Source organism: Lissotriton vulgaris, chromosome 7 (assembly GCF_964263255.1).
Source record: "Lissotriton vulgaris chromosome 7, aLisVul1.2, whole genome shotgun sequence".
In the NCBI taxonomy this organism is placed as follows: Eukaryota; Metazoa; Chordata; class Amphibia; order Caudata; family Salamandridae; genus Lissotriton; species Lissotriton vulgaris.
The window spans coordinates 194824072-194850897 of record NC_141695.1 but is presented as its reverse complement, the minus strand read 5'-3'; the positions used below and the strand labels follow the sequence as shown (position 1 = coordinate 194850897).

Genomic DNA, 26826 nt, shown 5'->3' with positions numbered 1-26826 from the left:
GGGAGGAAGGTTTTAGATTAGAAATTATCTTGAAGACCTCGTTTTCCGCCATTAGCTCAAAGTCAGACCAGCGCGCATTGTTTTTTAGCTGGAGGCCGGTCTGATTGTCCTTATACTGAACTCTTTTTGCGTGGTCAAGGGAAGCAGAAGGGGGGCAAGTTATGAGGGAGGGGGTGTTTGCGGTTCGTATGAAGGTTTGATCAATTTTAGCGAATTTAATAGTGAAGGGGGTGTCGTTAGTTTGACTTTTGACAATGTTGAAGAGTTCACTCGGTCTGTTTTTTGCCAGATCTAGTTGGCTGCGGAAAAAGGACGCCTTTTCACTGAAAATGTGTTTTTTGTATGCCTGCCGAGCAGATCTAAGTTGTGTTAGGTGTAATGTCGAGGGGTTAAGCCTCCAAGCCCTTTCCGTTTGTCATAGTTGGCGCCGTTCATCATTTAGCTCCACTTTAAACCAGGGTTTTGATTTGTTTTGCCACAGTTGTTTGAGTGGAGCTACTTGGTCTAAAACCTCTGTCATGTTTTTTAGTTAAAGTGTGTAGTGAAGTCATCTGCCGTCCATGATGAGGGATGGAGTTGAAGATGGAATGAATCATGAATCATGGATTCAAGTTCGGATAAAGGGGCTTTTTAGATGTTTCTGGTCAAGAGTTTAGATTTGACGTCCCAAATAGGTTGGTGGCTGACAGGTGTGTCAATCCTGAACAGAATGAGGTGGTGGTCGGATCAGTCCATGGGAGAAATCGCTCTCCGAGAGGCCAGTTTGTTGTTGATAATGATCGCATCTAGTGTTGCACCATTGATGTGAGTTGGCTTATTGCAGAGTTGTTTGAGGTTATGTATTTCCAGAAGGTTGGATAGGTTCAGGACAGTGGAGTCTTTTGGGTCGTTCCAGTGGATATTGAGGTCACCCAGGAGCACGTCTTTGGTATCTGTAAAGGAGAACAGTGTTATTAGGTCTGTTAGTTAGAAAAAGAGTACCTTCTCCAGGTGGATGGTAGATGGTGTGGAATTTGATGGATGAGGTGCCCTTTGTGGTGAGTTCGACACCCAGGTATTCAAACGATAGGTATTCTGCAGGTTTGAGATTAGTAATCTATATTCCAGCTTTGTGGATGATGGCTGGTCCCTGAGGTACTGGGTTTTTAAGAACCCAGCGGTGCCAGGGAACACGACCAAAGACCTCGAGTCCTTCCTGTTTCAGACTACAGAAACACAGAGTCTTCTTGGTGAAGTCAAAGAACGAATTTATTGGCTGCAGCCAGTAACAGAAATCCTAGAAGTACAACACAGTATATTCTCAGGAGACTGTTCATACTTACAAAGCCAGTTTTCTCTTTTATACAAAATAATATGCTTTAGGCAAGAATTCCTTATTTTACAGTTGTCTATTCGCATATTTTCACTACAAAGAAAAAGCAGAGTCATGATGACAAGCCGACATTTCAGTTTGTCCAACCCATAATCAATTACCCGGCAAGGTCCAGTATTTCATCAGATATCGACGGACCCCTAATAAAAACGGGCACCTCCTCCTCGTAAAGCAAGTCATAAAGAATGAAACAGGGACAGGTGTGTGTAAGATTAGGCATGGTTTGTGTGCGATGAAAGGTTTATGACATGTTGGGCCTTGATACTAATCTCACTCGGCCACTGGGAAAGGAACTGGCCGGACAGGTTTGGCTTCAGGCAGTGGAGTCAGCTTGGCCAGGTCACAGAGGAGTCGGCAAAGGTGTACGTGTCCTTAAGATATGTTTTCGGCCTTAGTTACTGGCCTATGTGAGGGCAATCACAAGATGGCTTCCGCTCACAAAATGGAACCCGAGGGTTCAGGACGGGAACTCTGATTTAACGGTGATCCCATTACTCGAACACAGCCAAAATGCTCGTATATAGTATACTCGCCATTTCCGGTCCTCTAATACCAAAATCGCCATGATCTGACGATGTTTATAACACGGGTCCAGAATTCTCAGTACCACAGACCCTCCTTTTGCCCTTACATAGGCAATTAACCTATACTCATTCTAATCTGAGTCCAGGTCTATATTCATAAAGTCATTTAGATGTTGCTGTAGCATCATCCTATTACTTAGCTCGTCCCTCAATAGAGGTTTCCTTACACATGATGTAGCACAGAGGCCACATATAGTAGGAGCACACTGTATGCACAGACAGAACAGGAAAAGAATGGCTAAGATCATTCCAATGACCATTAGAATCTTCCATCCCCAGGCAGATAACAGTTCCCAGAACCATCCCATCAACGACCAGTCTCCTTTATCCACACGAATGGATTCAGAGATTTTATGCAGTTTGGAAACTGCCTGGTACACTGTTGGAGCGTTATCTGGGATGAAGACGCAACAATTAGATTTTATCACTTTACATACCCCACCTCGTTCTGCAAGTATGACATCTAACGCAGCCCTGTTCTGAAGAGTCATAAGGCGGTCTGACTGGAGCTCAACAGTTAAGTTACTAAGGGCACCGGCAGTTTGGACTATAGTGGATTCAACCACCCTTGTCAATTGGCAAATGTTCCTGCTGTTCACCACAGGCCCCCAAAATGGCAGAAAACCTTTTATGAAGTCTCCAAATTCTTGTCCTGCTGTGTCGTCTTTACTCACGACACTCCTAACTATCCTTGTCTTGTGGTAATCTGCTGCGGCCGTGTAGGTGGGAGGCAACAGGAACGAAATAAAACATGTGCCCGAGAAGTCAGGGGGCAACCATGTATAGGCTCTATCATGGCAGATGAAGTAGGTACCCTTAGCTGCTAGGAATGAAGGGGAAGTCCGAGATGCAAAAACATACGTTTTAGTGCAAGTACTTTTCCCTAGCTGAGCTCTGGGATTTTTGCCATTACCTTGCAGACATAGGTGACCCTGATGGGGTACAATCCAAATCGGGGAGGATCTCTTTGCTCGCTTGTTCTCACTCAGGGTGACTCCATACTCTGTTACATTCCATCTATCGTAAGCCTGCAACTCATCTCTGGGAATCGTTCTATACGAGTCGATGTCTCTGCTCATATTCGTGATTCCCACCACTAATGCCTTGTTGCTCGAATTACTTCTCATGGAACGTGGGGATATGGTTCAATGGCATATATGAACATCGTCTGAAACGCCCACAAAGAACCATAGTAGCTGAATGGTAAGACAAAATATGGGATACCCTTATCTGTCGTATGTGGCATAAGACCACACACCCAACAATTAGTTGTGTTCACTGCTAACTGGTGTTGGTGCAATAGTTGAACGAATGAATTATTGACAAATTCCAATCTTCTAGCAGACTCGTGTTCAGGCAGGGGGTGAAAGGAATGTGAGGAAATAGTAGAAGGAGGTGTAGGTGGTGTAGTAGGTGCAAATGTCACTTGAAAAGAGAATAAAACATATCCTACTAAAAACATCGTTACACCAAGCAACATGAAAATACATAATGTCAGAAATCGTTTCTTTGTCATCATTATCAACATTCTCTTTGTAAAAGTCATTGTCCGTGCAGGTCTCTCCGACTCTGGGAAATCCATCCTAAACTAAATATGCTGCTCGCGATGGTAGGGTGTTCTATGCTAAGGAATGCTTCTGTCAACCCAGGGCAACTCCCTTAGGCCAACCAGAACCTTCGACCTAGTGTCTCAGGCTTGCACTCTGAAGACTTTGGGCAACCGCAACCCTACAGCTGAACCCGGATGGCGGTTCGAAAAACAAAAATGAGTAGATCCTCGGTGGAGAGTTAGCCTGCAAACTGAAAAATCATAAAAACTTTCATATATATACGTTTTATTTGTCCATGACTCTCGGTCGCAAATTATAGTGGTCTCTTCCAGGCAATGTCTGGTTTTGGAATAAAAGTTCAGGTTCTGAAGTGTTCAATCGAATTGATGGTGGCACAGCTTCTTGCAAATGATGGTCGCTTTCACGTTCAGAAATTGTTCCTTTTACACGTGCGTCGCTAAAAGGCAGAAAACGAGGCACAGTCTCAGTCTCAGAGTCAGCGATGCCCTCTTGTCTGGTCATATGGCAGAGGCAAAGGGACCCTCTTGCAATGACTTCCGTGGATCCAGGTCTTCTTTCCTTCCACTCGAACAGCTGATCTTGTCGACAGAAGGACTAGATGGGGGCCGGTCCACCGGGGCTGGTCATTCTTTGTTCGCTGAAAGTTCTTCACCAAGATATAGGATCCAGGATCGATCTGGTGTCCTGGAGCTTCAGAGACCTGAGGTAGAGAGTCGTGGACCTGTTGGTGTAAAACATGCAATTTAGCCGTCAATTCATACAAATAGTCAAGCAGTACAGTATGTTCAATCTCAGAACTTTGTCGGCCTTGGCACTCCCCATAGGTTGGCCGGGCGGCCAAACACTACTTCATACGGACTAAGTCCCACTCGCGAATGCACAGTCATCCTTGTTGATAGGAGTGCTAAGGGCAGAGCGTCAGGCCATTTAAGACCAGTACTTGCTTGGATTTTGGCCAGCTTAAGTTTTAATGTGCCATTGTAGCACTCTACTAGTCCAGCTGATTGTGGGTGATTTGCAGCGTGAAATTTCTGTTGGATTCCTAGCCCTTCACATACTCTCTTCATCACTCGACCCTCAAATTCACTTCCATTATCACTCCAGACCATTCTCGGCATTCCAAATCTCGGGAAGAATTCTTTGACAAGGGCTTTAGCTGTGGATAAGGCAGTGTTGTCTTTCATAGGGTAGGCTTCTATCCATCTTGAAAAGGCACAAATAACAACGAGTACGTATTTCAGGTTGTTGCACCTCTCCATGTGGATGAAATGAATGAATGAAAGAAAAGGCATTTGTAACGCGCAACTATGCCCAATGGGCGTCAAGGCGCCTAACTCAAATAACTAGCTGTCAGCAATCAGAATCAGAGCTTACTGGTATGCTTTAATGAAAAACCAAGTTTTCAACGCTTTCCTAAAGAGGTCAAGTGAAGGCAATGATTTGATCTCAAGGGGAAGAGTGTTCCATATCTGGGGTGCCAGAATGGAAAAGGCCTTGCTCCCCCAGCTAGCCTTCTTAGCACGGGGGATTACCAGTTGGTTAAGCTCCCCCGAGCGTAAGCATCTGTTCGGGACATACCTAGTAAGTAAGGATCCAAGGGCATCTGCCGGACCTGCCATCAGGGCACTGTATGTGAGGCAAAGAAGTTTGAACATAATCCTTGAGGGAATAGGGAGCCAATGGAGATTCTAGCTGCAAAACCTCGAACGGATACGTTGGAGGAGCAAAATGACCAGCTGGAGTTGGGGTTCCCCTACCAGGGTTGTATTTCAGACAACCCATGCAATTTTTGACCACATTCTCTGCACACTTAGAAATTCCGGCGTTTTGCCATACTGGAGCCAACAACTTACAAATCCCTTTCACACTGATGTGAGCCATCCCATGCGCCATTGTAACCACTGCGAGCACATACGCATCGGTTAACAACCATCGCTGATGCTCTGACAGTTCAGTCCAACAACCATTCGAGTCCAATCTACCCGTGCTCTCTCTCCATGTGCTCAACTCTTTCTCTGTGGCTTCAGCTTGAATGGACTTCACGCTCTCTATCGTGTCTTCACACATACCTACATCTGGAATCCATCTCGCTGGACCTGCAACATACATCCGACTCATCACATTCCCTGCAGTTTCTTTCGCGACTTCGTCTGCAAACGCGTTACCACGACCAACATCATTGGTGACCTTTTTGTGTGCACTGCATTTCACAATCGCAACTTGTAACGGCAAAGTAAGTGACTCAAGGAGCTCATTCACCAACTGACTATGCTGTATCCTCATTCCATGCGAAGTCAGAAACCCACGTTCACGCCACAGACGTCCAAAACTATGAGCCACGCCAAATGCGTATTGGCTGTCAGTGTACACATTCACTCGTTTTCCTTTCGCTAACACACACGCTCTGGTAAGTGCAATCAGTTCTGCTGCTTGCACCGAATTGTGTGGAATACGTGCAGTTTCAACAATCGTATGCAAAGTCGTAACAGCATATGCCACAGTCGTGTCACCATTCGAAAGCTTGAAGCATGAACCATCCACCCATAAAGTACCATCACATTCAGTAAGAGGAGTGTTTAACAAATCTACCCTCCCTTTTGTTTCTTCCTCAGTTCTAAAGAGACAATCATGCTGCTCTTCAGCATTCTCTGTCTCAACTGGAATTGGCAACAACGTGGCTGGGTTTAGTGTGCTACATCTTTTAATGTGCACATGACTCGCTAACAAGGTTAACTCGTAACCCGACAATTGAGCACTAGTTAAGTGCTGTGTCTTGGTCCTGTTTAACAACGTGTCCACTGCATGTGGAACCATCTCGACTAACACGTTATCCATCACTAAGCCAGCAGACTGTCGAATAGAAACAGCTGCTGCCGCCGTTGCTCTCAAACAACTCGGCAACGCTTTAGCTACCGGATCCAAAGTGGACGAAAAATACACGCATGGACGTTGCTTGTCCCCAAAAGGCTGTGTCAACACTGACAATGCACATCCCTCTCTCTCGTGGACGTGCAACGTAAAGGGCTTACTGTAGTCGGGCGTACCCAACACAGGAGCCGAACACAATGCATTACGCAATTCAGAAAAACTTTTCTGACACTCTTCAGACCATGGGATGGGATTCGGTGTATCTTTACAAGTTAATGCTACCAAAGGTTTGGCCAGCAAGGAAAAATTTGGTATCCTTTGCCTGCAATAGGATGTAATGCCTAAGAATGCACGCACTTCTCTCTGTGTCCTTGGCACACTCAATTTAGCAATCGCCTGAATTCTTTCTGGGGTTAGCTTCCTTCCCTCCTTCGATAAGAGGTGACCTAAGTAGGTCACTTCTTGTCGACAATATTGCAATTTCGAAAGAGACACTTTGTGATGTAAATCAGACAAATGACTCAAAAACAACAATGTGGCTTCTTTACAAATCTCCTCCGTATCTGCAGCCACAAGCAAATCTTCAACGTACTGAATAAGAGTAGCGCCATCAGGTATAACAATCGTATCAAGCTGTGTTTTTAGAGCCTGACTTATATCGATGGGCTCTCACAGTAGCCTTGAGGAGCGCGTTTGAACCGGAAGCTTCGGCCTCCTAAACTGAAGCCAAAAATGTCCCTGCTTTCCTCTGTAATCGGGATGCGGAAGAAAGCATTCTTCAAGTCAATCACCGAGAACCAGGTGGCTGAAGCTGGAATCATAGTCAGTAGGGCAGTGATGTCAGGGACAACTGGAAACTGAGGCACAACAATTTTATTGACCTCTCTAAGATCTATCACAAATCTGTACACAGGTGGCTGGGAAGGGTCAGTACGCTTCAAAACAGGCAAAACAGGACTATTGCAAACGTTGCCTCTTGTTTCTTCAATTACATCTTTTCCAATCAATTCATGAATGATCACTAACAACGCCTTTTCACCTTCGCTAGAGATTTTATATTGGGGAATACGTGACATTTTAACATTGGCTTTCAATGTCACAACATAAGGTGGTATTTCCAAAAGACCTACATCGTTAGGACCAGTAGCCCAAAGAATATCCGGGAGAGAAAACAAGTCTGGCGGAAGTTTATCCTTTGACAAATACATCGGAGAGATCACTTTCTTACCCAGTGTAAGTTGTACTCCCGAAGGGGAACAATACAATGTCGCATACAGTCTTTTCAACAGGTCCAATCCTAGCAGGTTTTCACCACAACCTGTCATCAGAATAAGGGGTGCTTCGAACTCACAAGGTCCAACAGAAAGAGACATAGGACTAGAGATCGGATTCCTAACCGGGGCGCCAGAGAAACCTACTGAAACATTCATTTCACCAGACAAAGGTGCGCCAGGGAGTTTTGAGTGCATAATAGAACTCTTTGTAGCACCAGTATCCAACAGAAAAGGTTCTGACACACCTGATGTAATCACCTCTACATAGGGTCCACTCTGATCTACTGGAACTGAAACATCTCCATCTCTTTGTCTATGGCTGTCCTAGCAATCACTACCATCCATATTCTCATCTTCTGCAGAATAGTCGTCAGCATAGTACTGAGTTGTCCTACCAGACGCGTTATTCTGCTGATCAAAACTGATCATCGAATTCTGAGACGGAAAGGAACGCGCATTCTGGGGGAAATTTCCACGTCCTCTACCTCTAGGAGCTTGTTGAACACCTCGACCTCTTGCACCTGAAACACCATTCATACGTTGTAACAAAGCAGGACAGCTATTCTTAAAATGACCCTCTTCTTTACAATTAGCGCACTGGTTGGGACCTACAGGAGCACGTTGTTGAGGATACTCGAACCTCTGCCAGTTCCTCTGAAACAGTGGAGGTTGCTAACTGGTACTCTGATTATTGCGAGGCGGATACGCCTGTTGTAAAAGAATCTTCGTTTTCAACTCTTTAGTTTTCTTGTCTGCTCTATCCTTCTCATCTTTATCTCTATTTTCGTAGTACTGCGCAGTAGCCAGTATTTGCGCTGAAGACGAAACTGCCCAAGAACTCTCTGAATCTTTCAACTTCTTACACAACTCGGGAAGCAAATTGTGAACGAACTTGTCATCAAACAACCGTTGACCACCTTCGGTGTTCATATCTTGACCACTGTGGTCGACAAACGTTTCTTCAAACCTGGTGAAGAAATCAGATACTGTTTCATCTTTCTTCTGCTTACACGCAGACAATTTATACGCATCGCAGGCATTAAAGTCTTCATATAATTAATTATTCTACCAGGGAGTTCTGCAATTAAAGGCTCGGGTTTAGCACCACCAACCTGTCGGTCATCTGCAGCAGCAATATTAACTTATGTATCCCCTAACTCCTGATCATGATCGGTGTGACGAATCTTTCCCCATAAAGGCTGTGGAACAACATTCCCGAACAACATGTCTATATCGGCGAGATTCATGATGCATGAGCTTGCAGTTTGTGATAATTCCTTATAATATCCAGCAGGATTTTTACGGAGGTCGGGTAACGTCTGCTTAAGAGCGAGCACTTCTGCTCGCTTCCACGGAACATGCACCCAAACACGCTGGTACAGGTGGGGGAATATTCCCCGGACCAGCAGCCACTTCCTCCTTCCATACCGGGGGAACCTCTCTCATAGGATACTGTCGTGCCTTTCTGTTACCGGATGCGTCATGCTCAAGCAGTGATCTAGAAGTGCCCTCATTCCAATACGATAATAATGTCGAAACCGCTTTCTCAACATCAGGACCTACAATCATGCCTTCTGAGAACTCGAACCGCACACAGCACAATTTAGGCGGATAACATTCCAGATCATTTTCCTCCAAATCCTTACAAAGAAAAACACACATTTGTTCAAAAACATATATCTCTGCTTCGATGCTTCCCATTGACGGAATACATCCATTATAGACTCTACATTATATCTTATGCGATCGACAACCCATTTATGCGCTAAACAATTTAACAATTCTCTCTTGATAATCAGGCAGTTGACTCCGCAACTGTCTTCGTTCTGTATTGGGGGTCGTTTTAGGCGACCCGAAGAAAGGAGAGAAAAGACCAGTGACAGTATTGGCCATTCTCTGTCGAACAGAGGGAGAAGCTGATGGAAGAGCAGGGGGAGAAACAGAGTGAGATAAGGCAGAGGCAGAGACGGTACCAGACGGAATATTAGGCGAAGTAGTCGGTATGATGGGCAAAGTCGTAGGAAGCACAGATGGAGCAGGTGTGATCGGTGGCCCTTGAGGAGGCTGCACCTGAAGAATAGGAGCCAGCGGAAGAGGGGCTGGCGGCTGTGGGAGAACTGGGGGCTGTGCAGCTGGGCGCTGTATAACAAAGGGTTGCAGAGGTGCCGTAGCACTCCGCGCATAGGGGGGGCGGCGAATTCAATACGTGTGACATTAAAGGATCCCTCTCAAGTTCTCGTGAATCTGGGTGGAGAGGTGGCAAGACTGGATAACATTTATCAATTGCCATTTTACGTTGCCTGTGCAACTGCTCATTTGCCTGTTCCTCTTCATTATCTTTAAACTGCGTAGCGGCTTGCATGATCGAAATACCCTTTTCTCTTTTATTTCTCTTTTCTAATTTAATTTCCTTCTGTTTGGCTTCCTTTCGCCATAGGCGGAAAGAGTCAAACCTTGCCGGCCGGGCTTTCTTCTTAAAAAGTTTAACCTCCAAATTATCTAGAATTTCCGTGTCAAAACTACCATATTGGGGCCATTTTAGGACACCATCTTTTCTGGTGTATCGGATCCATACTTCATTATATGTGATTGGGCCTACACCGTGTTTCACATAGAGCTCATACGTTGGAGTTCCAACTGGAGGAACCGTACACAAGTCCTCCAATCGGGAATCCCTATTACAACCAATCAAAGCAAATTTCCAAGTCTGCTAAGACCAGGCATCTTCGTTCACTAGTCTAGCTTCAAACTTCGAAGGATTATCGAATACGATAGCCTCGTGAATACACGAGTCCCTCTGTTTTGGCGCTTGCAAGTTCCAAACAAAACGATCCCAAGAAATCAAAGATCCCCTTGGAATACCCAAAAACTAATACTTAACTGAGGTATCGATGACGTCACCAGAAGACTAGTCTATCGTTCCGCTCTACCAATCATCAAGGGTCCAAAACAGGGCGATAGTCAGGGCAGCAGTCCTTCGTAGCCGTCGGGAAGCTGGGAACCTCGCAGCAAAGACTTTCGGACCACGTCGACATACAGGGGTCGATGAAGTGGCGGCCTTCCTCCAGAATTTTCACACAAAGCTCCTCACGAACCTCTGGCTTGGACCGGTACCGCTGAAATCGCCCCACGTTGGGCGCCAACTGAGGTACTGGGTTTTTAAGAACCCAGCATGCCAGGGAACACACCCAAAGACCTCGAGTCCTTCCTGTTTCAGACTACAGAAACACAGAGTCTTCTTGGTGAAGTCAAAGATCGAATTTATTGGCTGCAGCCAGTAACAGAAATCCTAGAAGTACAACATGGTATATTCTCAGAAGACTGTTCAAACTTACAGAGCCAGTCTTCTCTTTTATACAAAATAATATGCTTTAGGCAAGAATTCCTTATTTTACAGTTGTCTATTCGCATATTTTCACTACAAAGAAAAAGCAGAGTCATGATTACAAGCCGACATTTCAGTTTGTCCAACCCATAATCAATTAACCGGCAAGGTCCAGTATTTCATCAGATATCGACGGACCCCTAATAAAAACGGGAACCTCCTCCTCATAAAGCAAGTCATAAAGAATGAAACAGGGACAGGTGTGTGTGTAAGATTAGGCATGGTTTGTGTGCGATGAAAGGTTTCCGGTTCACTGATACCATAAATCGTCAAGATCCGACGATGTTTATAACACGGGTCCAGAATTCTCAGTACCACATACCCCCGCTCCCCCCCTGTTTTGATCAGCCTGTCTTGTCTGATTATGTTGTACCCCGGGGGGGGTGAGGATGTCAAGGATGGGGTTAGAGTGGGCATTGGGCCAGGATTCAGTGAGGAAAACGATGTCAATTTCTTCAGCGAGAAGAGCTTCAGCAATGTCAGCGTGATGTACTGCTGATCTGCAGTTTAGGAGCATACAAGAGGGCAGGGAGCCTCGATGATGGGGGGAGTTAGTTGGATAGAGGTATATTGAGCAGGGGGTCTAGGCGAGTGGACAGTATTAGGGATTCTGTTTGTGCCAATAATAACAGGGATGTGGAAAGGGGCAGACTTCTGTTTGGAAATGAGGTAAGAGTCATTGATCTCATCTGTTTTCGGTACCGAAAAGGGCTGGCTATCCCAGTTGGGACTAAGTGTCTGACTCGCTGCTGGACTGGGGAGTCGAGGGGTGCTCTGGGGGGCCATAAGAGGTGTATTGAGTGGGGCCATGGGAGGTGTATTGAGTGGGGTAGGGGCAGAAATGCCCAGGGGAGGGAGCACGGTGACTTGGCTCTGTTGAGGAGGTTTTGCTGTAAGTGAAGAAAATCAGCAGTAAGGGAGTTCATTTTCATCTCCATTCTGTTCAGTTGCTATTATATTGAGCTGAAAAAGTTTGATGTTTTAGGCAGGGGTCAAGACTGACTTGGGTCTATGGAGGGCGATTTAACAGGGGTCAGGGATAGGATGGAGTCCCTGGGATTAGGAGAGGGTAGAGGTTGTACACAGGGAGCCGGATTAGTCCTGTTCCCATTCGAGGAGTTCAGAGGAGGAGAAGTGGGACTAGTGTCCAGGTGAGGATGGAGAGAAATTCTAGGCAGGGAATCAGAGTTCTGGGTCATGTCTGAGAAATTAGTGGTGCAGGTAGGTTGTGTATGTGGGAGTGCAGCAGCGGAAGGGGAGTGTGCAGAGGAGGGATGGGGAGAGAGACCATAGGATTGGAAATGGCGTTAAACCCGGGGAGAGTCAGGGGAACAGGGACTGTGTAGGGGGTCGGGGAAGATTATGAGGGAGGGTTCAGATTATCAGGGGTGGGAGGGAAGTGTCTGAGGGGATTTCAATCACAGGAGGGCTAAGATTAGACACCAAACTGTCGATCGGCCTTGTGGGGATTGTTAGTTGTGAGTTTGTCGCTCCTGGTGTGCTCAGTTGATGTGATCGTGGTGGGAGTTAGGCGACGAAGAGTAATGATAGGGGTAGGGTGATTGTAGTGAGTGAAAGTGGATGTCCATGAGTTGAAGAGAGGGTCTTCAGGGCAGGGAGATTTGATCAGATCCACGTTATTAGTGAGGGTGGTGGGGAATGGGGGAGATAGGGTTTGATGGCTCAGTTGAGTTACAGAGGAGAGAAGTGTGGGGAAGTGGCAGTTAAAAGTAGTGGGGTGCGGGTCGGTGGCTTGTATGAGAATAGTTTCAGTTCTGTAGATGGAAATGGTGAATTCCCCTTTAAAGGTCGGGGATATGGTAGTGGAGATTTTTTCACCATAGGGAATGATTACTGACTTAGCGACTTGGAGGTGAAGAGAGAAGGCGTTTTTCCATTGAGCCGGGCGATTGGTGTAAAAAATGAAGTTAGTTTTCTTGCTGCCGTTGGACGCTGAGTGGTAGTTATCTACAATGAGTGTTTCTGTGTGTTGTTTTAGAGTACTGTGTTTGAAGTTATTTTTAGCGTTACTGTTCATTTGTTTGGGCCGTTAATGGACCAGGAGTTGGGTCCGTAATGCTCGAGCATAGTATTTCGGGTGGGGTAAGGTGGGCGCATGATTGAAGGTAAAAAAGTCGAGACGTAGTAGGTAAAAAACTAATAAGCATAAAAGCACATCTATAAGCATAAATCAAGGTGCATAAAACATACTACAAACTTTATATTTCCTAGCACCTATAAAAAGCACTCTAGGGCCTAGCGCCCTACAAATATAATAGTCCCCTGGGCCGACTGGCCATCTCTAAGGGGCTCAAATTCCCTCTGTCCAAACCTCTTGGCACGCTGCTAATGCAGCGACAGTCACGGGTGCGCACTTGGCATAGACCTAAACGTGGCAGCTGCCCACTACTTGCTGGGCAGCTGGGCATCTTCAATGAAGGGCCTAAACATTGCAGCTGGCACGAAGTGCTGCGCAGTTGAGCAGGCCAAGGTATGGGCGAAGGAGTGCGTCTCACTCTTAGATTAAGCCCATGTCCTCTAAAAGTGAAGAACCTAAACGGTGCAGCTGCCCACTACTTGCTGGGCAGCTGTGGAGGCAACGTTCTCGGAAGAAAAATCCTGTGGAAAAGTTTTTATTTCCCCTATACAATACAAAGGCATTGTCAACTATAAAAAAAAAATATAACATCATTTTCATAAAGTGAGGTTAGTTATGCTCGCTGAGCAGCAAGGAGGAGGCTGCACTCATAAGCACTTCTCAGGTGGGTCTCCCCAAGTTAGAAACATCATTTGCATTTCTTGTATCTGTTCCTCAAAATTACTGTGCTCTCCAAGCAGTCAGGTCTGGATCTTAACATTTCTCCAAAAGGGATACTCCATTACAGCATCTTTAGGTGTCCACTGGTGTCCACTGTTGGCATGAACGATACTATCGCTTTGTCGCTTTTTGATGGACTTTGTTACGTAGTTTCAAGTCTTTGATAAAAATCTCAACATTAAAAAATATTATCCGTTGTGAACTGATAGCATGAATGGAGTTCAGATTATAAGCATTCTGATTCAAAGATCAAAACTAATTGCTCCAAATTATTCCTGTTTCCTTCCAAGATTAGGAAGAGGTCCTCGATAAACCTTGTCCATAATCTTACACAATCTAAAATGTTCTGATTTTCATCAGTCCATATTGTTCCTGCTTTCCAGTAGCCCATAAGCAGATTTGCATAAGTATGGGCAAAAAATGACTCCATAGCTGTCCCTCATTTTCGTAGATAGTGGGTTTCATCAAAGATAAATCCATTATGGGTTAAACAGAAACTAAGCATTTCAATCTACATTTTGGAGTGCTCAATATATGTGATTGTTCACGCTGTAAGAAAATTTTGGCATGCTGTTAAACCATCCTCATGTCTGATTGAGGTGTATAGTGAAGAGTCATCTATCAATGTCATAAGATAATTATCTTTCCAAGGAATCTCCTGTATTTTTGCAAGGCAGTCCATAGAATCCCATAGGGCACCCAGAGAACCAGGGGATGGGGTCCCCTAGGCCAATATCGGCCCGGGAAAGGCGCATGGCCCCCTCCTGTATTAATAAACAAAAAATAAAAGATCAGAGCCTGGAGAATGGGGTTCCCAGGGCTGGAATCGGCCCAGGTAGTCCTCCTCCCCCATTTGGTAATGGCCAGCCCAGTGGAAAGGATTCCTGAGACATCGTAGGAGGACCGCTCCCTTTTGTTAACCACTTTGCAAAAGGGCCTCCTGCCATACTACTAGTTGGGGGGATGAAGTCCCCTTGGCTGATGAGTGAATGGGGCCAAGAACTCTTATTGTTGCGATAAGTAAGTACTCCACAGCCAGATTGCTGAGATTGTTACAGGCCCATCTCCTTTCTTAACCACTTTGCACAGGGGCCTCCTGGTGTACTACTGGTTGAGGGATACATTCCCCTTGCCTGCTGAGGGCTGTAGAGGGCCAAGCACCCCCTATTTCTGCTACATGTAAGTCCCCTACAGCTGTGTTTCACCATTCTGCACATGGGCCTCCTGACATACTTCTGGTTGGGGGATGTACTCTGCCTGGCTGCTGATGGTCATTGGGAGCCAGGAACCCCTTCTGTTATGACAAGTAAGTTCACCCCCACAGCCGGGTTGCTGAGATGTAGTCAGAGGCCCTGCCCCTTTCTCAACCACTCTGCACAATGGCCTCCTGGTGTACTACTGTTTGGGGGATAAAGTCCTCTTGGCTGCTGAGGGTCGTTCAATCAATCAATCAATCAATCAATCAAAGACATTTGTAGAGCGCACTACCTACCCGTAGGGTCTCGAGGCGCTTTGGGGGGGGGGAGTGGGGGGGGGGCGCTACTGCTCGAACAGCCAGGTCTTGAGCTTCTTCCTGAAGGAGAGGTGGTCTTGGGTCAGCCGCAGGTCGGCCGGGAGGGAGTTCCAGGTCTTGGCGGCCAGGTAGGAGAAGGACCTTCCTCCTGTAGTGGCTCTGCGGATGCGTGGGACGGCGGCGAGGGCGTGGCTGGCGGAGCGGAGGTGGCGTTTGGGAGCGTAGAAGTTGATTCGGTTGTTGAGGTAGCTCGGACCTTGGTCGTGGAGAGCTTTGTGTGCGTGGGTAAGGAGGCGGAAGGTGATTCTCTTGTTGACCGGGAGCCAGTGCAGGTCTCTTAGGTGTCCGGAGATGTGGCTGTGTCGTGGGATGTCGAGGATGAGTCTGGCTGAGGCGTTCTGGATGCGCTGGAGTCTCTTCTGGATCTTGGCGGTGGTTCCGGCGTAGAGTGCGTTGCCGTAGTCCAGTCGGCTGGTGACGAGGGCCTGGGTGACGGTCTTCCTGGTCTCTGTGGGGATCCACCAGAAGATCTTCCGAAGCATGCGCAGGATGTTGAAGCACGACGAGGAGACGGCGTTGACTTGCCTGGCCATGGAGAGGGAGGAGTCCAGGATGAAACCCAGGTTGCGTGCGTGGTCCGTCGGTTTGGGTGCGGTGCCCAGGGCGGGGGGCCACCAGGAGTCGTCCCAGGCGGAGGGCGAGGAGCCCAGGATGAGGACCTCCGTCTTATCTGAGTTCAGTTTCAGGCGGCTGGTCGACATCCACTCGGCTACCTCTCTCATCCCTTCGTGCAGGTTGGCTCTGGCGGCGGCTGGGTCGTTGGTCAGGGAGAGGATCAGCTGGGTGTCGCCGGCGTAGGAGATTATGTTGAGGTTGTGTTGGCGTGCGATGGCCGCGAGGGGGCTCATGTAGACGTTGAAGAGAGTCGGGCTCAGTGAGGATCCTTGAGGGACGCCGCAGATGACTTCGGTGGCCTCTGACTTGTACGGTGGTAGGCGGACTCTTTGTGTTCTTCCGTCGAGAAAGGAGACGATCCATTCCAGCGCCTTCTCCTGGATTCCGACGTTGCTGAGCCGCTGCACTAGGGTGCGGTGGCAGACCGTGTCGAAAGCCGCGGAGAGGTCTAGGAGGATGAGGGCCGCTGTTTCTCCATTGTCCATCAGGGCTCGGATGTCGTCAGTGGCGGCGATGAGGGCGGTCTCGGTGCTGTGGTTGGCACGGAATCCGGACTGCGATGGGTCGAGGGATCCATTCGTCTCGAGGAAGGCGGCCAGCTGTTTGTTGACGGTCTTCTCGATGACTTTGGCTGGGAACGGGAGGAGAGAGATGGGGCGGTAATTCTTGAGTTCGGTGGGGTCTGCCGTAGGTTTCTTGAGTAGAGCGCTGAGTTCAGCGTGCTTCCAGCTCTCGGGGAAGGTGGCGGTGTCGAATGAGGAGTTGATGATGTCCCGCAGGTGGGGTGCGATGACAGCGTCGGCTTTGTTGAAGACGTGGTGAGGGCAGGGGTCGGTCGGAGATCCGGAGTGGACGGAGTTCATCGTGTGGACGGTGTCTTCGGTGTTGACTGGGGTCCAGGCGCGGAGGGTGGTGGTGGGCGGCGTTGCTGCGGTCGTGGCGTGCGTCGGTTGAGTGCTGAAGCTGTAGTGTATGTCCGCGATCTTGTTGTGGAAGTAGGAGGCGAGGGAGTTGCAGAGGTCTTGCGATGGGGTGATGTCGTTGTTTCCGGCGTTGGGGTTGGAGAGCTCTTTCACGATGTTGAAGAGTTCCTTGCAGTTGTGTGCGTTGTTGTCCAGTCGGTTCTTGAAGGCCGTTTTCTTGGCGATGCGGATCAGTTGGTGGTGCTTCCGGGTGGCGAGCTTGAGGGTGGTCCTGTTGTCCGGCGTGGGTTCCTTTCTCCAGGCTTTCTCGAGGGCTCGGCAGTTCTTCTTGGAGCTCTTGAGTTCGTCGGTGAACCATGGGGCTCTCTTACTGCCGGGTCTGCTGGGCGGGATCCTCAGAGGGGCGAGTTCGTCTGCGCATTTGCTGATCCACTTTGAGAGGTTGACGGCGGCCTGGCTGGGGTTCGCTGAGCTGGCCGGGGGGTGCTGGCTCAGGGAAGCGGCGAGCTGGTCGGCTGTGATCTTGTTCCAGCTTCTTCGGGCAACCTGTTGCTGGTGGTGGTGGATCGTCGTTCTTCTGAAGGTGAAGTGGATGCATCTGTGATCCGTCCAGTGGAGTTCTGTGGCGTGGCTGAAGGCGATGTCTATGCTGGATGAGAAGATGGCGTTGAGTGTGTGTCCGGCGAGGTGGGTGGGGGTGGACACCAGCTGCTTGAGTCCAAGGTTGGCGAGGTTGTCGAGCAGGGTGCTGGTGTTGCAGTCATTGTTGTTCTCCAGGTGGAAGTTGAAGTCCCCCAGGAGGATGTAGTCAGCGGAGGGGAGGGCGTGCGGGGTGACGAAGTCGGCGATGTCTTCGCTGAATTGAGTGCGTGGTCCCGGAGGTCGGTAGATCAGGGTGCCTCTGTGGGTGGTCTTCGGGTTGGTGTGGATCTGGAAACGCAGGTGTTCGGCGGAGGGTGGGGTGTTGTCGGTGCTGCTTGTGATGCGGATGGGGTTCTTGTGGATGATGGCGATGCCTCCTCCCACCTGGTTGGCGTTGCGGTCCCTCCGGGTGATCTTGTAACCTTCTGGGATGGCGATGGCGATGTCGGGCGCTGAGGAGGCGTTCATCCAGGTCTCCGTGATGAAGGCAACGTCAGGGGCTATGGTGTCGAGGAGGTTCCAGAGTTCGATGGCGTGTCTGTGGACGGAGCGGGTGTTGAGCAGGATGCACTTGAGGTGGTTGCTGCTGGTGTTCGGCATGGGAGGTGCTGGTGTCGGGCAGGTCTGGATGCAGGTGAACTTGCAGGCGTTGCAGCTGAAGGGTCCGTGGACGCGTTGTGGGGTGGCTCTGCAGCATCCCGGGGCTCGGCCGGTGTTGAGTGCGATGAGGGTGGCGGCGTTGTACTTCAGGCGGGTCGGTCGGGGTCCTTGTGGGCCAGGGGTCCTGGCACTGGGCGCGGTCCAGGCGCGGACGGGCGTAGACGGGCTTACCTTTGGCGCGCCTTCGGCGCACAATCGGCGCGCCCGCTGCGCGTGACCGCTGCGCGTTCGCACAGTCGCCATATATGGCGAAGTGCGCGGGTGGGCGGAGCAGCTGGGAGGCGGGAGCGGGGAGGGAACAGAAGGAAAAAAGGGGCGGGGTCAGCGGTGATGGCGGGAAGCGGGGAGCGGGGAGGGAAGACGGAGGGCGGGTAAAAACGGGCAATACGGCGGAAAACAGTTATGGCATACACAATTACATACAATTACAATTCCACAATAACAACTAGCAACAGTACAAACAGCACCAGGGGCACAGGGAGAAGAGCGCTAAGCACGGACCACGCGGCTCGAAGGAGGGGGCGTGGTCACGAAGCGGCAGTCGGGCAGCGAGGCACACTGGAGGGGGAGGCACACGCAGCAGCTGGTGGCCGTGCGGCGCGGGAGTGTCCTAGGGCTAGGACACACTCACCTGCGTCGCACGGTCGCCATATATGGGCAAGTGCGCGGGTGGGCGGAGCAGCTGGGAGGCGGGAGCGGGGAGGGAACAGAAGGAAAAAAGGGGCGGGGTCAGCGGTGATGGTGGGAAGCGGGGAGCGGGGAGGGAAGACGGAGGGCGGGTAAAAACGGGCAATACGGCGGAAAACAACAGTTATGGCATACACAATTACATACAATTACAATTCCACAATAACAACTAGCAACAGTACAAACAGCACCAGGGGCACAGGGAGAAGAGCGCTAAGCACGGACCACGCCGCTCGAAGAAGGGGGCGTGGTCACGAAGCGGCAGTCGGGCAGTGAGGCACACTGGAGGGGGAGGCACACGCAGCAGCTGGTGGCCGTGCGGCGCGGGAGTGTCCCAGGGCTAGGACACATCTCAGCTGGATTGCTGAGATGTCATCAGAGGCATTACCCCCTATCTCAACCACCCTGCTCGGGGGCCTTCTGGTGTCCTATATGTTGAGGGATGAACTCCCCTTGGCTGCTGAGGGACGTTGGGGTCCATGAACCCCATATTGTTTTGATAAGTAAGTCCCCTCCAACCAGATTGCTGAGACTTCATCAGATGCCCCACCCCCTTTTTCAACCACTCTGCATTATGGGTTGGGGGAAAAATTCCCTTTGGCTGCTGAGTCATTGGGGGTCAAGAACTCCTATTGTTGTGACAAATAAGTCCTCCACAACGGGATTGCTGGGATGTCATCAGAGGTCCCGCCCCCTTTCTCAACCACTCTGTATAGGGCGCTGCTGATTCATTACTGGTTGAGGGATGAACTCTCCTAGGCGGATGAGGGTTGCCCAGCTTCTGGCAAGCACCCATCAAGCTTCGCTGCACTCCCCGTGCACATGAAATGACATGTTCTTCGTGGAATGCAGAGTTGGCGAGTTCCGCAAATTCAACTAGCGGAGCAGAATTTTACACCCATGTGTTTAAAAAGCCAATGGTTAAAGGGACATTATTGTTAGGAAATTGAACTTAAAAAACCTAAGAAATTCACAAAAAATTCCAAGGGGTATAATTACAACAAAATGGAGCAGCGCTGCAAGCAATTTAGCTGTGCCACACTGAGTCATTTAAAAAACGAAAGAAAACGGCACACCTCTGCGATTTCACTTTCACCTGTGCTAAAAAAGTTGCCTAGCGCCAACACAGTCAACCTTGTGCCATGGTGCAAGGGTGCCTGCATTGCAGGATGATTGTTTATGTACAGGAAGGGACACAGTATCACCCCTCTTTATGTACGGGAAGGGACACAGTATCACCCCTCATCAGCAGGGCCAGCTTCAATCCAGTGGCACAGCGAGCAAGGGACCCACGTCTGGGCATTCCCATGGGTACTTAGGGCGAACATCATAAACGCAACAAGATGGTGGACAGAGTGCTGAAACTTTTCAACCACTCACTCCTAATCAAGAGATCTGGGTTTAATCCATCATTCTTTTGCTCACTATGCTACCCCAGTTTGGACCCAACGATATGCAAATCAGTCTTGACCCTGCACCTTATGGAACAGTCCAGCCCGAACTGCCTGACCTGATAGTTCGGGCTGGACTGTTCCTATGGGGAGCAGGCTCCAGACTGATTTGCATATGACTGAGTTTAAACTGGAATAGCATGGGGAGCAAAAAAATGAAAAATGATGGATTGAGGCCCAGATCTCTGTACTGGGGTGAATGTTTGTCATTGTTCAGGATTCTGTCCATCAATTGCTCTTTTTGTATTTGTCACCCGAGTGGGACAGGTATGCCCAGATGTGGGTCCAATGAGCCCCATGCCACTGGAATCAAGCTAGCCTGGCTGATGAGGAGTGATACCCAAAAAAGTCGAGGAAAAGGTAGATTTCAGTAGATCAAGGCTGTGTCCAAGAAGGAGTTGTTGTGGCCTGGGCTCACATGACGAAGTCTTGGTAAAGCTGTTCACAATAGCAGGAAAAAGATCAGAGCAGGATGAGCCGGATTTCCAGGTCTAAATGGTTGTTGTGGTCGATTGGGAACTGGTCACCGTCAAGCCGGGTGAAGGTTTTTACTTTTGGACGTAAACAGCCTTTGGAAAGTTGAAAAACTTCAGTGGGATGAAGCTTCAGCTGTAGCTGAAGAGGACTCCACAAGGACGGATAGCGTTGTTGAGAGATCCCACTGACCATGATTTCCCACTGAATAGAAGAACGTAGCAGGAGCTGCTGCCAAGACAGGCTGACTGGTGATGCACCATGGGCAGATTAGCTGGCATGTAGGCCCGCGGCCTTCTGTCGTTTCTCAGGACAGATTTTGGTGAAAATCTTTCTAAGTTTACGTTTTTTAGTGATTTTCAGGAGCAGCACCTATAACATCCCTTCCAAAAGGTCAGGATCTGGAGGCACCGCTTGGGGGGGCTAGGAGTCGCTCCATCAGAGGCCAGGTGCAGGGTTCAACATCAATGTAGTTCATTTTGTCACTTTTGCTTACACAGGAGGGTAGCCAACTAGATCTTGGAGTCACTTCTGGTGGTCCTGGGTTCAAGAAGATGATCCAGTTCTCCTTCGAGCAGCAAGGCAGGCCTTTAGCAGCAGAGTAGTAGTCTAGTAGCAGCAGCACAATCCTCTGGGGGTTCAGGAAGTCTTTCACAGGACCAGAAGTGTACTTTAAAAGTGTCCTGAGGGTCCAGTATTTATATCTGATGACACCCTTTGAAGTGGGTGGACTCTCTATAACACCCCCACATCTGATTCTTTTAATTTCTCTCCTTCCCCTGCCAAGGCTCCAAGACATTTGGGGTGACAAAAGACTAGTTTCTGGTTCTTTTGTGTGTGCTGTAGGTAAGCCCTTTGAAGTGTAAGTGGGACAGGGAACAGCTCCACCCCAGCCATCCTGGCAGGATGGTCCCTCCTGCCAACACCTAGTCTCATTTTAGCTCACTGTCTGGGAGTAATAGACAGCTCAAGAGAAAATCCATTCATAGTCATGTGACCCAGGACACTGGTAGCAGGCACCAAATGGTTAGGTCAAGAAAATGTCAACATTCTAAAAGTGGCATTTTAGAATTGTGATTTAGAATCTGCCTTTACAATTAAAGAGGATTTTAAATTACAATTTGAGTGCAAACATGATAGCTCTACCTGCTTGCAATCCAAAGTTATCACTTATTAAATGTAATAGGATAACCCAGTGTTTTCCAATGGAAGAGATCGGTCTTACAGTAGGGATTGCTGTGCATTGTGACCCATGTGTAGGCACCAGATGCCATCTTGTAATGGGTTCTCTTTAACCAAAAAATATCCCAAAATTGTCAGACGAGTGAGAGAGTCATGATGCTTGTATGTGCATGCAAACAACAAAATAAAAGTGGTTAGCAAAGCTAATAGGTCAGCCTTTTTAGAAAAGAGGGCCTATTGGCCTTACCAATGCTTCTTTCCACGTGGGCAGGGCAGTGCAAAGACATTACATTACCCAATGCGTATTATTCTTTCAAACAAAGCCACATATTAGAAAACTGGCTTAGGTCACTGGTATTGGATTCCTGAGGGATAGATGTCAATCAACAAGTGACTGTGGCTTTGGTAGCCCTTGGCATTTATTACTTGCATGAATCATCCAGGGTGGAGTGCCTGAAGAATGACTGCTGGATTTCAATGTCCTTCTTGGATTAGATTTAAGAATGGATGTATTGGATTTGCTTGATTGACTAGATTAATTCACATCAAAATGGTTATTCCTTATGTATGTATATTTAAAAGATGTATTTGAAGTTACAACACATTTCCTAAGAAGGGTTAAACAATGGCTTTCCTTGAGTGAATTACCCTCATATCTAAGCCCAGGTGTTTGTCTGCTGCTGAAATATTGAAGTAGCCCTTTGGAGGAGTTGGTGTGTGGTTGGCATAGGAGAAAGACGTGCCCATGAGGCAAAATAGGAGCTCTTCCACCTGGCTTCTACCTCAGAAAGACCGAGAGGACTGGGGTAGAGTCAGTCACATGATTTACTCAGTCGTGCCACACCAGTCCATCTGATGTACTTACCTTTCGAGAAATCTCAAGATAAACAACACACCAGCTAATGATACCTTCCCAATACCACACACACTCTGTCTGGGATGAAGAAACGTTTCTTTCAAACTAGAAGTTATCATGACAAAAACCTTATTTAACCTTTGGGCTTTTCCTTCTATTTTTTACTCATGCTTTCGTTCTGAAAATCTAATGTTATAGGTGATATAGCATCTTTTATAATTGTATTTTTTTTATTATTCAATGCAGTTGCTATAAATACGACCCGATCCTTCCTCGTCATCTCCATTCTCTTCCTGGTGCTGGCGGTGAGCATGCAGATCTCTGCAATCAAGGGTCACAACTTCCGAGGGAAAAGGAACATGCTGAAGCAGGCGGGCTCCTGGTCCCTCAATGCAGGTGGAGTATGAAATATAAACCTTCATCTTTACCCTTCCAGGGCCGCATGTTTAATTCTGGACTCGTTTTTTGAGCATTTTTACAGATGCAGCATTGTTGGGGTCAGCAGACTGACTACTCCACTCACCTCCTCTTAAACAACAGAGCCTTGTAGTATTTTGTTTCAGGATCTGTTGTCGAACTCATGGCCTTTCCTGTGCTGTCAGTCCCCCATACTGTCCTACTAATGTGTTCTTCCCCTAATCTGAGGCTCTGGTATCCGTGCATTACACCACAGTGCTATATTGCTGCATTCCAGCAAGGCGCTATATTATTGACCTTCTCCATCGCTTTTGATTCAAATGCTGGCACTCAAACCCGGCTCCCCTGCTGCAAATAGTCCCTGACACGCTGCACCACTGTTGCAGGAATGTGCTTTTGCACACGGCACCACTCCCAGCCAGTCTGACAAGTGTCACTCCCTTTCAGTAATGCAGGAATCAGACACACTTGAGCAGAGCACTTTACAGTGCTTAGAAAGGACTAAAGAAGGCACGCCTCTTTTACACAAACCTTGAAACGTCTTTGATTGAATACTGAACATTTGCATATAATGGACCATGGGGTGGAACAGATGACTGTGAGTTTATTTAAAGTCACCGCGGTGCACTGATATGAGTTTTGGTTGCTTATTTATTTTCTGTGTTATTATGGGGTTGAAGCTGTTGCAGGACCTCAATAAGTGCTGTACAGTGTAACTTGAAAAAAAAGAGAAAACACAAATAAGAGTTTTATCTCCTCTTCTACATTTGTCTAATAGATAGTGTGATAAGATTATAATCCCTGGGACTGAAAAACCAAAGGCTTTCTTTGGGAGAATGAACCCAAATCACATTAACATTTGTGTAATAATAATGCTAACTTCGCAGAAGGTGTTGGTCTAGGTAAAGTAAGGTTTAAGACGAAGCTAATGGGAACAGGTATATCAGCTCATGATGCAACTTGAAACCTGGACCCCAATCCCAGAGACCCACCTTTTCTGCATTGTATCTCAATGTTATGCTAGTAACAATAATAGAGTGCAGACAACAAGGAGTCTCCAGGGGGAGTGAACCCAGGTTGATGTGAAGAAAGATGGTAGATCCTTCTGGGAGAGTGCCCTGGCAGACTGGATCCAGAAGGCTTGTCTGACAATATTTGAAGGAGGGCTGGATAAGAAGGTTCCCACATACATGCCGCAGTGTCTATTTGTGAAGCCTTTGTCGTGTAAACAGAACAAGCATTGCAAAGGCAGTATGTCTTGCTTATCAATGAAAGCTTTTCAGTCATTGGTGGGTTTACTCACGGAGTAAGTTATCAAACATGCATTCTGTCATTCATCCTTACACCTGTGTATCTACTCATCCTCCCACATACTTATTCTCGCATTCCCCCACTTACGCAATCAAAGTACAAAACACACAAACTCAACAGCACACGCTTTTTTAAACTGCTGCCTAAACACCCAGAGACATCATAATACATTGAATATCCCAAACAGACACAAACACTCTGTGTCACGATAATACACAACACAACTGTACCTGATACCGGACTCCACGACATCTCACAGCAAAAGCCAGGCCAGGCAAGACCCATAATTCTAGCGCAGCGCTTAGATCGGCAGCGCATTTCTAATCACCAGCCTTGAACTCAGAACAATTTTAAAATAACCCGTTTTGTATTTTATTTAGTGTTAGGTTAGTTTGACCCTGTTTTTAGCGCCATTTACTTGCACAATAATTATTAAACCACCGCATTTCGCGGGTCCTTCTTCCCTCGCTTTTATTCGGCAGCACCATCTTGGGAGTAACTTCTTCACAGCAGCGCCACTCAGGGCAGCGTGCTAGGCGGCGTGAATACTGCATAGTATTTAAAACGGCCATGGCAGCGCGCAGCGTTTGCGTGCAGCTGGAGCACGCCGGAGTCACGCCGGAGTCCAGCCCGTCTGTGCCCGTCCGTGCGCGAACGTGCCCAGGGGCCAGGACTCTTGGTCGTAGACTCACGTATTCATCGGAAACTCTATATGGTTTACACTCCAATAAGGTGAGGTTGAGTCCAAATATTATTAGCACGCTAAAAGATATGCATATTTTGAAACCCTTCAAAGGAAGTTCCAATTGAGATAATCTTGTATTGAAGGCTGTGAGTTTGAATACACGATCTCTCCATAAGCACCACCTGGAAATATTTACCCTGCTGCAAGAGGGCAATATATTTATCCTAACCCTAACCGAAACGTAGTTAGATGGTAATTCAGTACCGGACATCATAGCAGCCCTTCCGGAAGAGTATGATGCGGTTTGGCATAATCGTGCTAATAGCGCACGTGGTGGAGGAGTTGCAATTTTATTTAAAAAATATTTGAGAGTTGAAAACCTCATAGCGGAATCAGTGGATCTGGTAGACCTACTTGGAATAAAGGTGATTTTTAATAACTCATGTCTTGCGCTTCTTACAATCTATCGGCCCCCTAACACTACTCTAACATTTAATGATCTCTTCACCCCTATTCTATCAGATATCTGCACTAGATACCAAAAGGTAGTGATAACCGGTGATTTTAATCTACACTGGGAAAAAATGCCTAAAGATTCGATATCTCGACAATTGGAGTTCTCTATGTCCTCAATTGGCCTGAAGCAGCTGGTAGAAGGTCCCACGCATAACAGGGGACATACGCTCGACCTTGTCTGGACTTGGGACCCTGAAGTGACGATTCAAGACATCTTACCCTGCGTTTGGTCGGACCACTACCTGATTAACTACGTTATTCCCATTAATGGAAATTCCATAACCAAAGCCCCAGAAATGAAGAAAGTTCGCCAATGGAAGAAGGTTGATTTGCAAACCTTGACAGGCACTCTTCCACCTTGTATTAATCCCCTTAGCGGCAATCTAGATCAGGATTATATGAATTTAACTCAAAATTTTACTTGGGCGATCGATCAAATTGCCCGAGAGAGGTTACAAAAAGCTAAAGGGCTGGGGAAAGGTGTGCCGTGGTACACCTCTCCTTTGAGAGAACATAAGAAAGAGCTTCGTCGTGTGGAAAGGAATTGGAGGAAAACAAAGGAGGAAACTGACCGTGAACACTATAAAGTCAAATTAAACGCCTATAAGAAATTGATTCTGACAGCTAAAGCAGAACACTTTGACACGCGTATAAAGCAGGCGCAAAATGTTCAGAAGGAAACGTTTAACATCTTGAGAGAATTGACAAAGAGACCGGTCAAAGCTGACTCAGAGATTGACAGCAATACCTTCCAACAGTATTTCTCAGGGAAAGTGCAATCTATTCTCTCTAAGATTAAAAATAATATAGTAAGTGGATTTATCCCATCGCAGAATACTAAAGTTCATTAAGATTGTATCATTTCAAGCTTTCCTGAAATTAACTCTACAAAGCTTGAGCAATTGATGAATAGCATTAAATCGGGCTCGCCAGCTGACCCTTGTCCCCCTAGGGTCTTCCGG

At 47.7% G+C, this 26826-nt stretch overlaps 1 protein-coding gene across 1 annotated transcript in view; it reads left to right on the top strand.

The window, feature by feature from the left end:
- The window catches only part of LOC147701171 (uncharacterized), a 79527-nt gene that overhangs the window by 10237 nt on the left and 42464 nt on the right, over positions 1-26826 (top strand). The window contains exon 2 of the mRNA XM_086928586.1: positions 23182-23331. Coding sequence (XP_086784712.1) covers positions 23247-23331 — 85 coding nt within the window. The 5' untranslated portion in view covers positions 23182-23246. The remainder of the gene's footprint in view (positions 1-23181; positions 23332-26826) is intronic.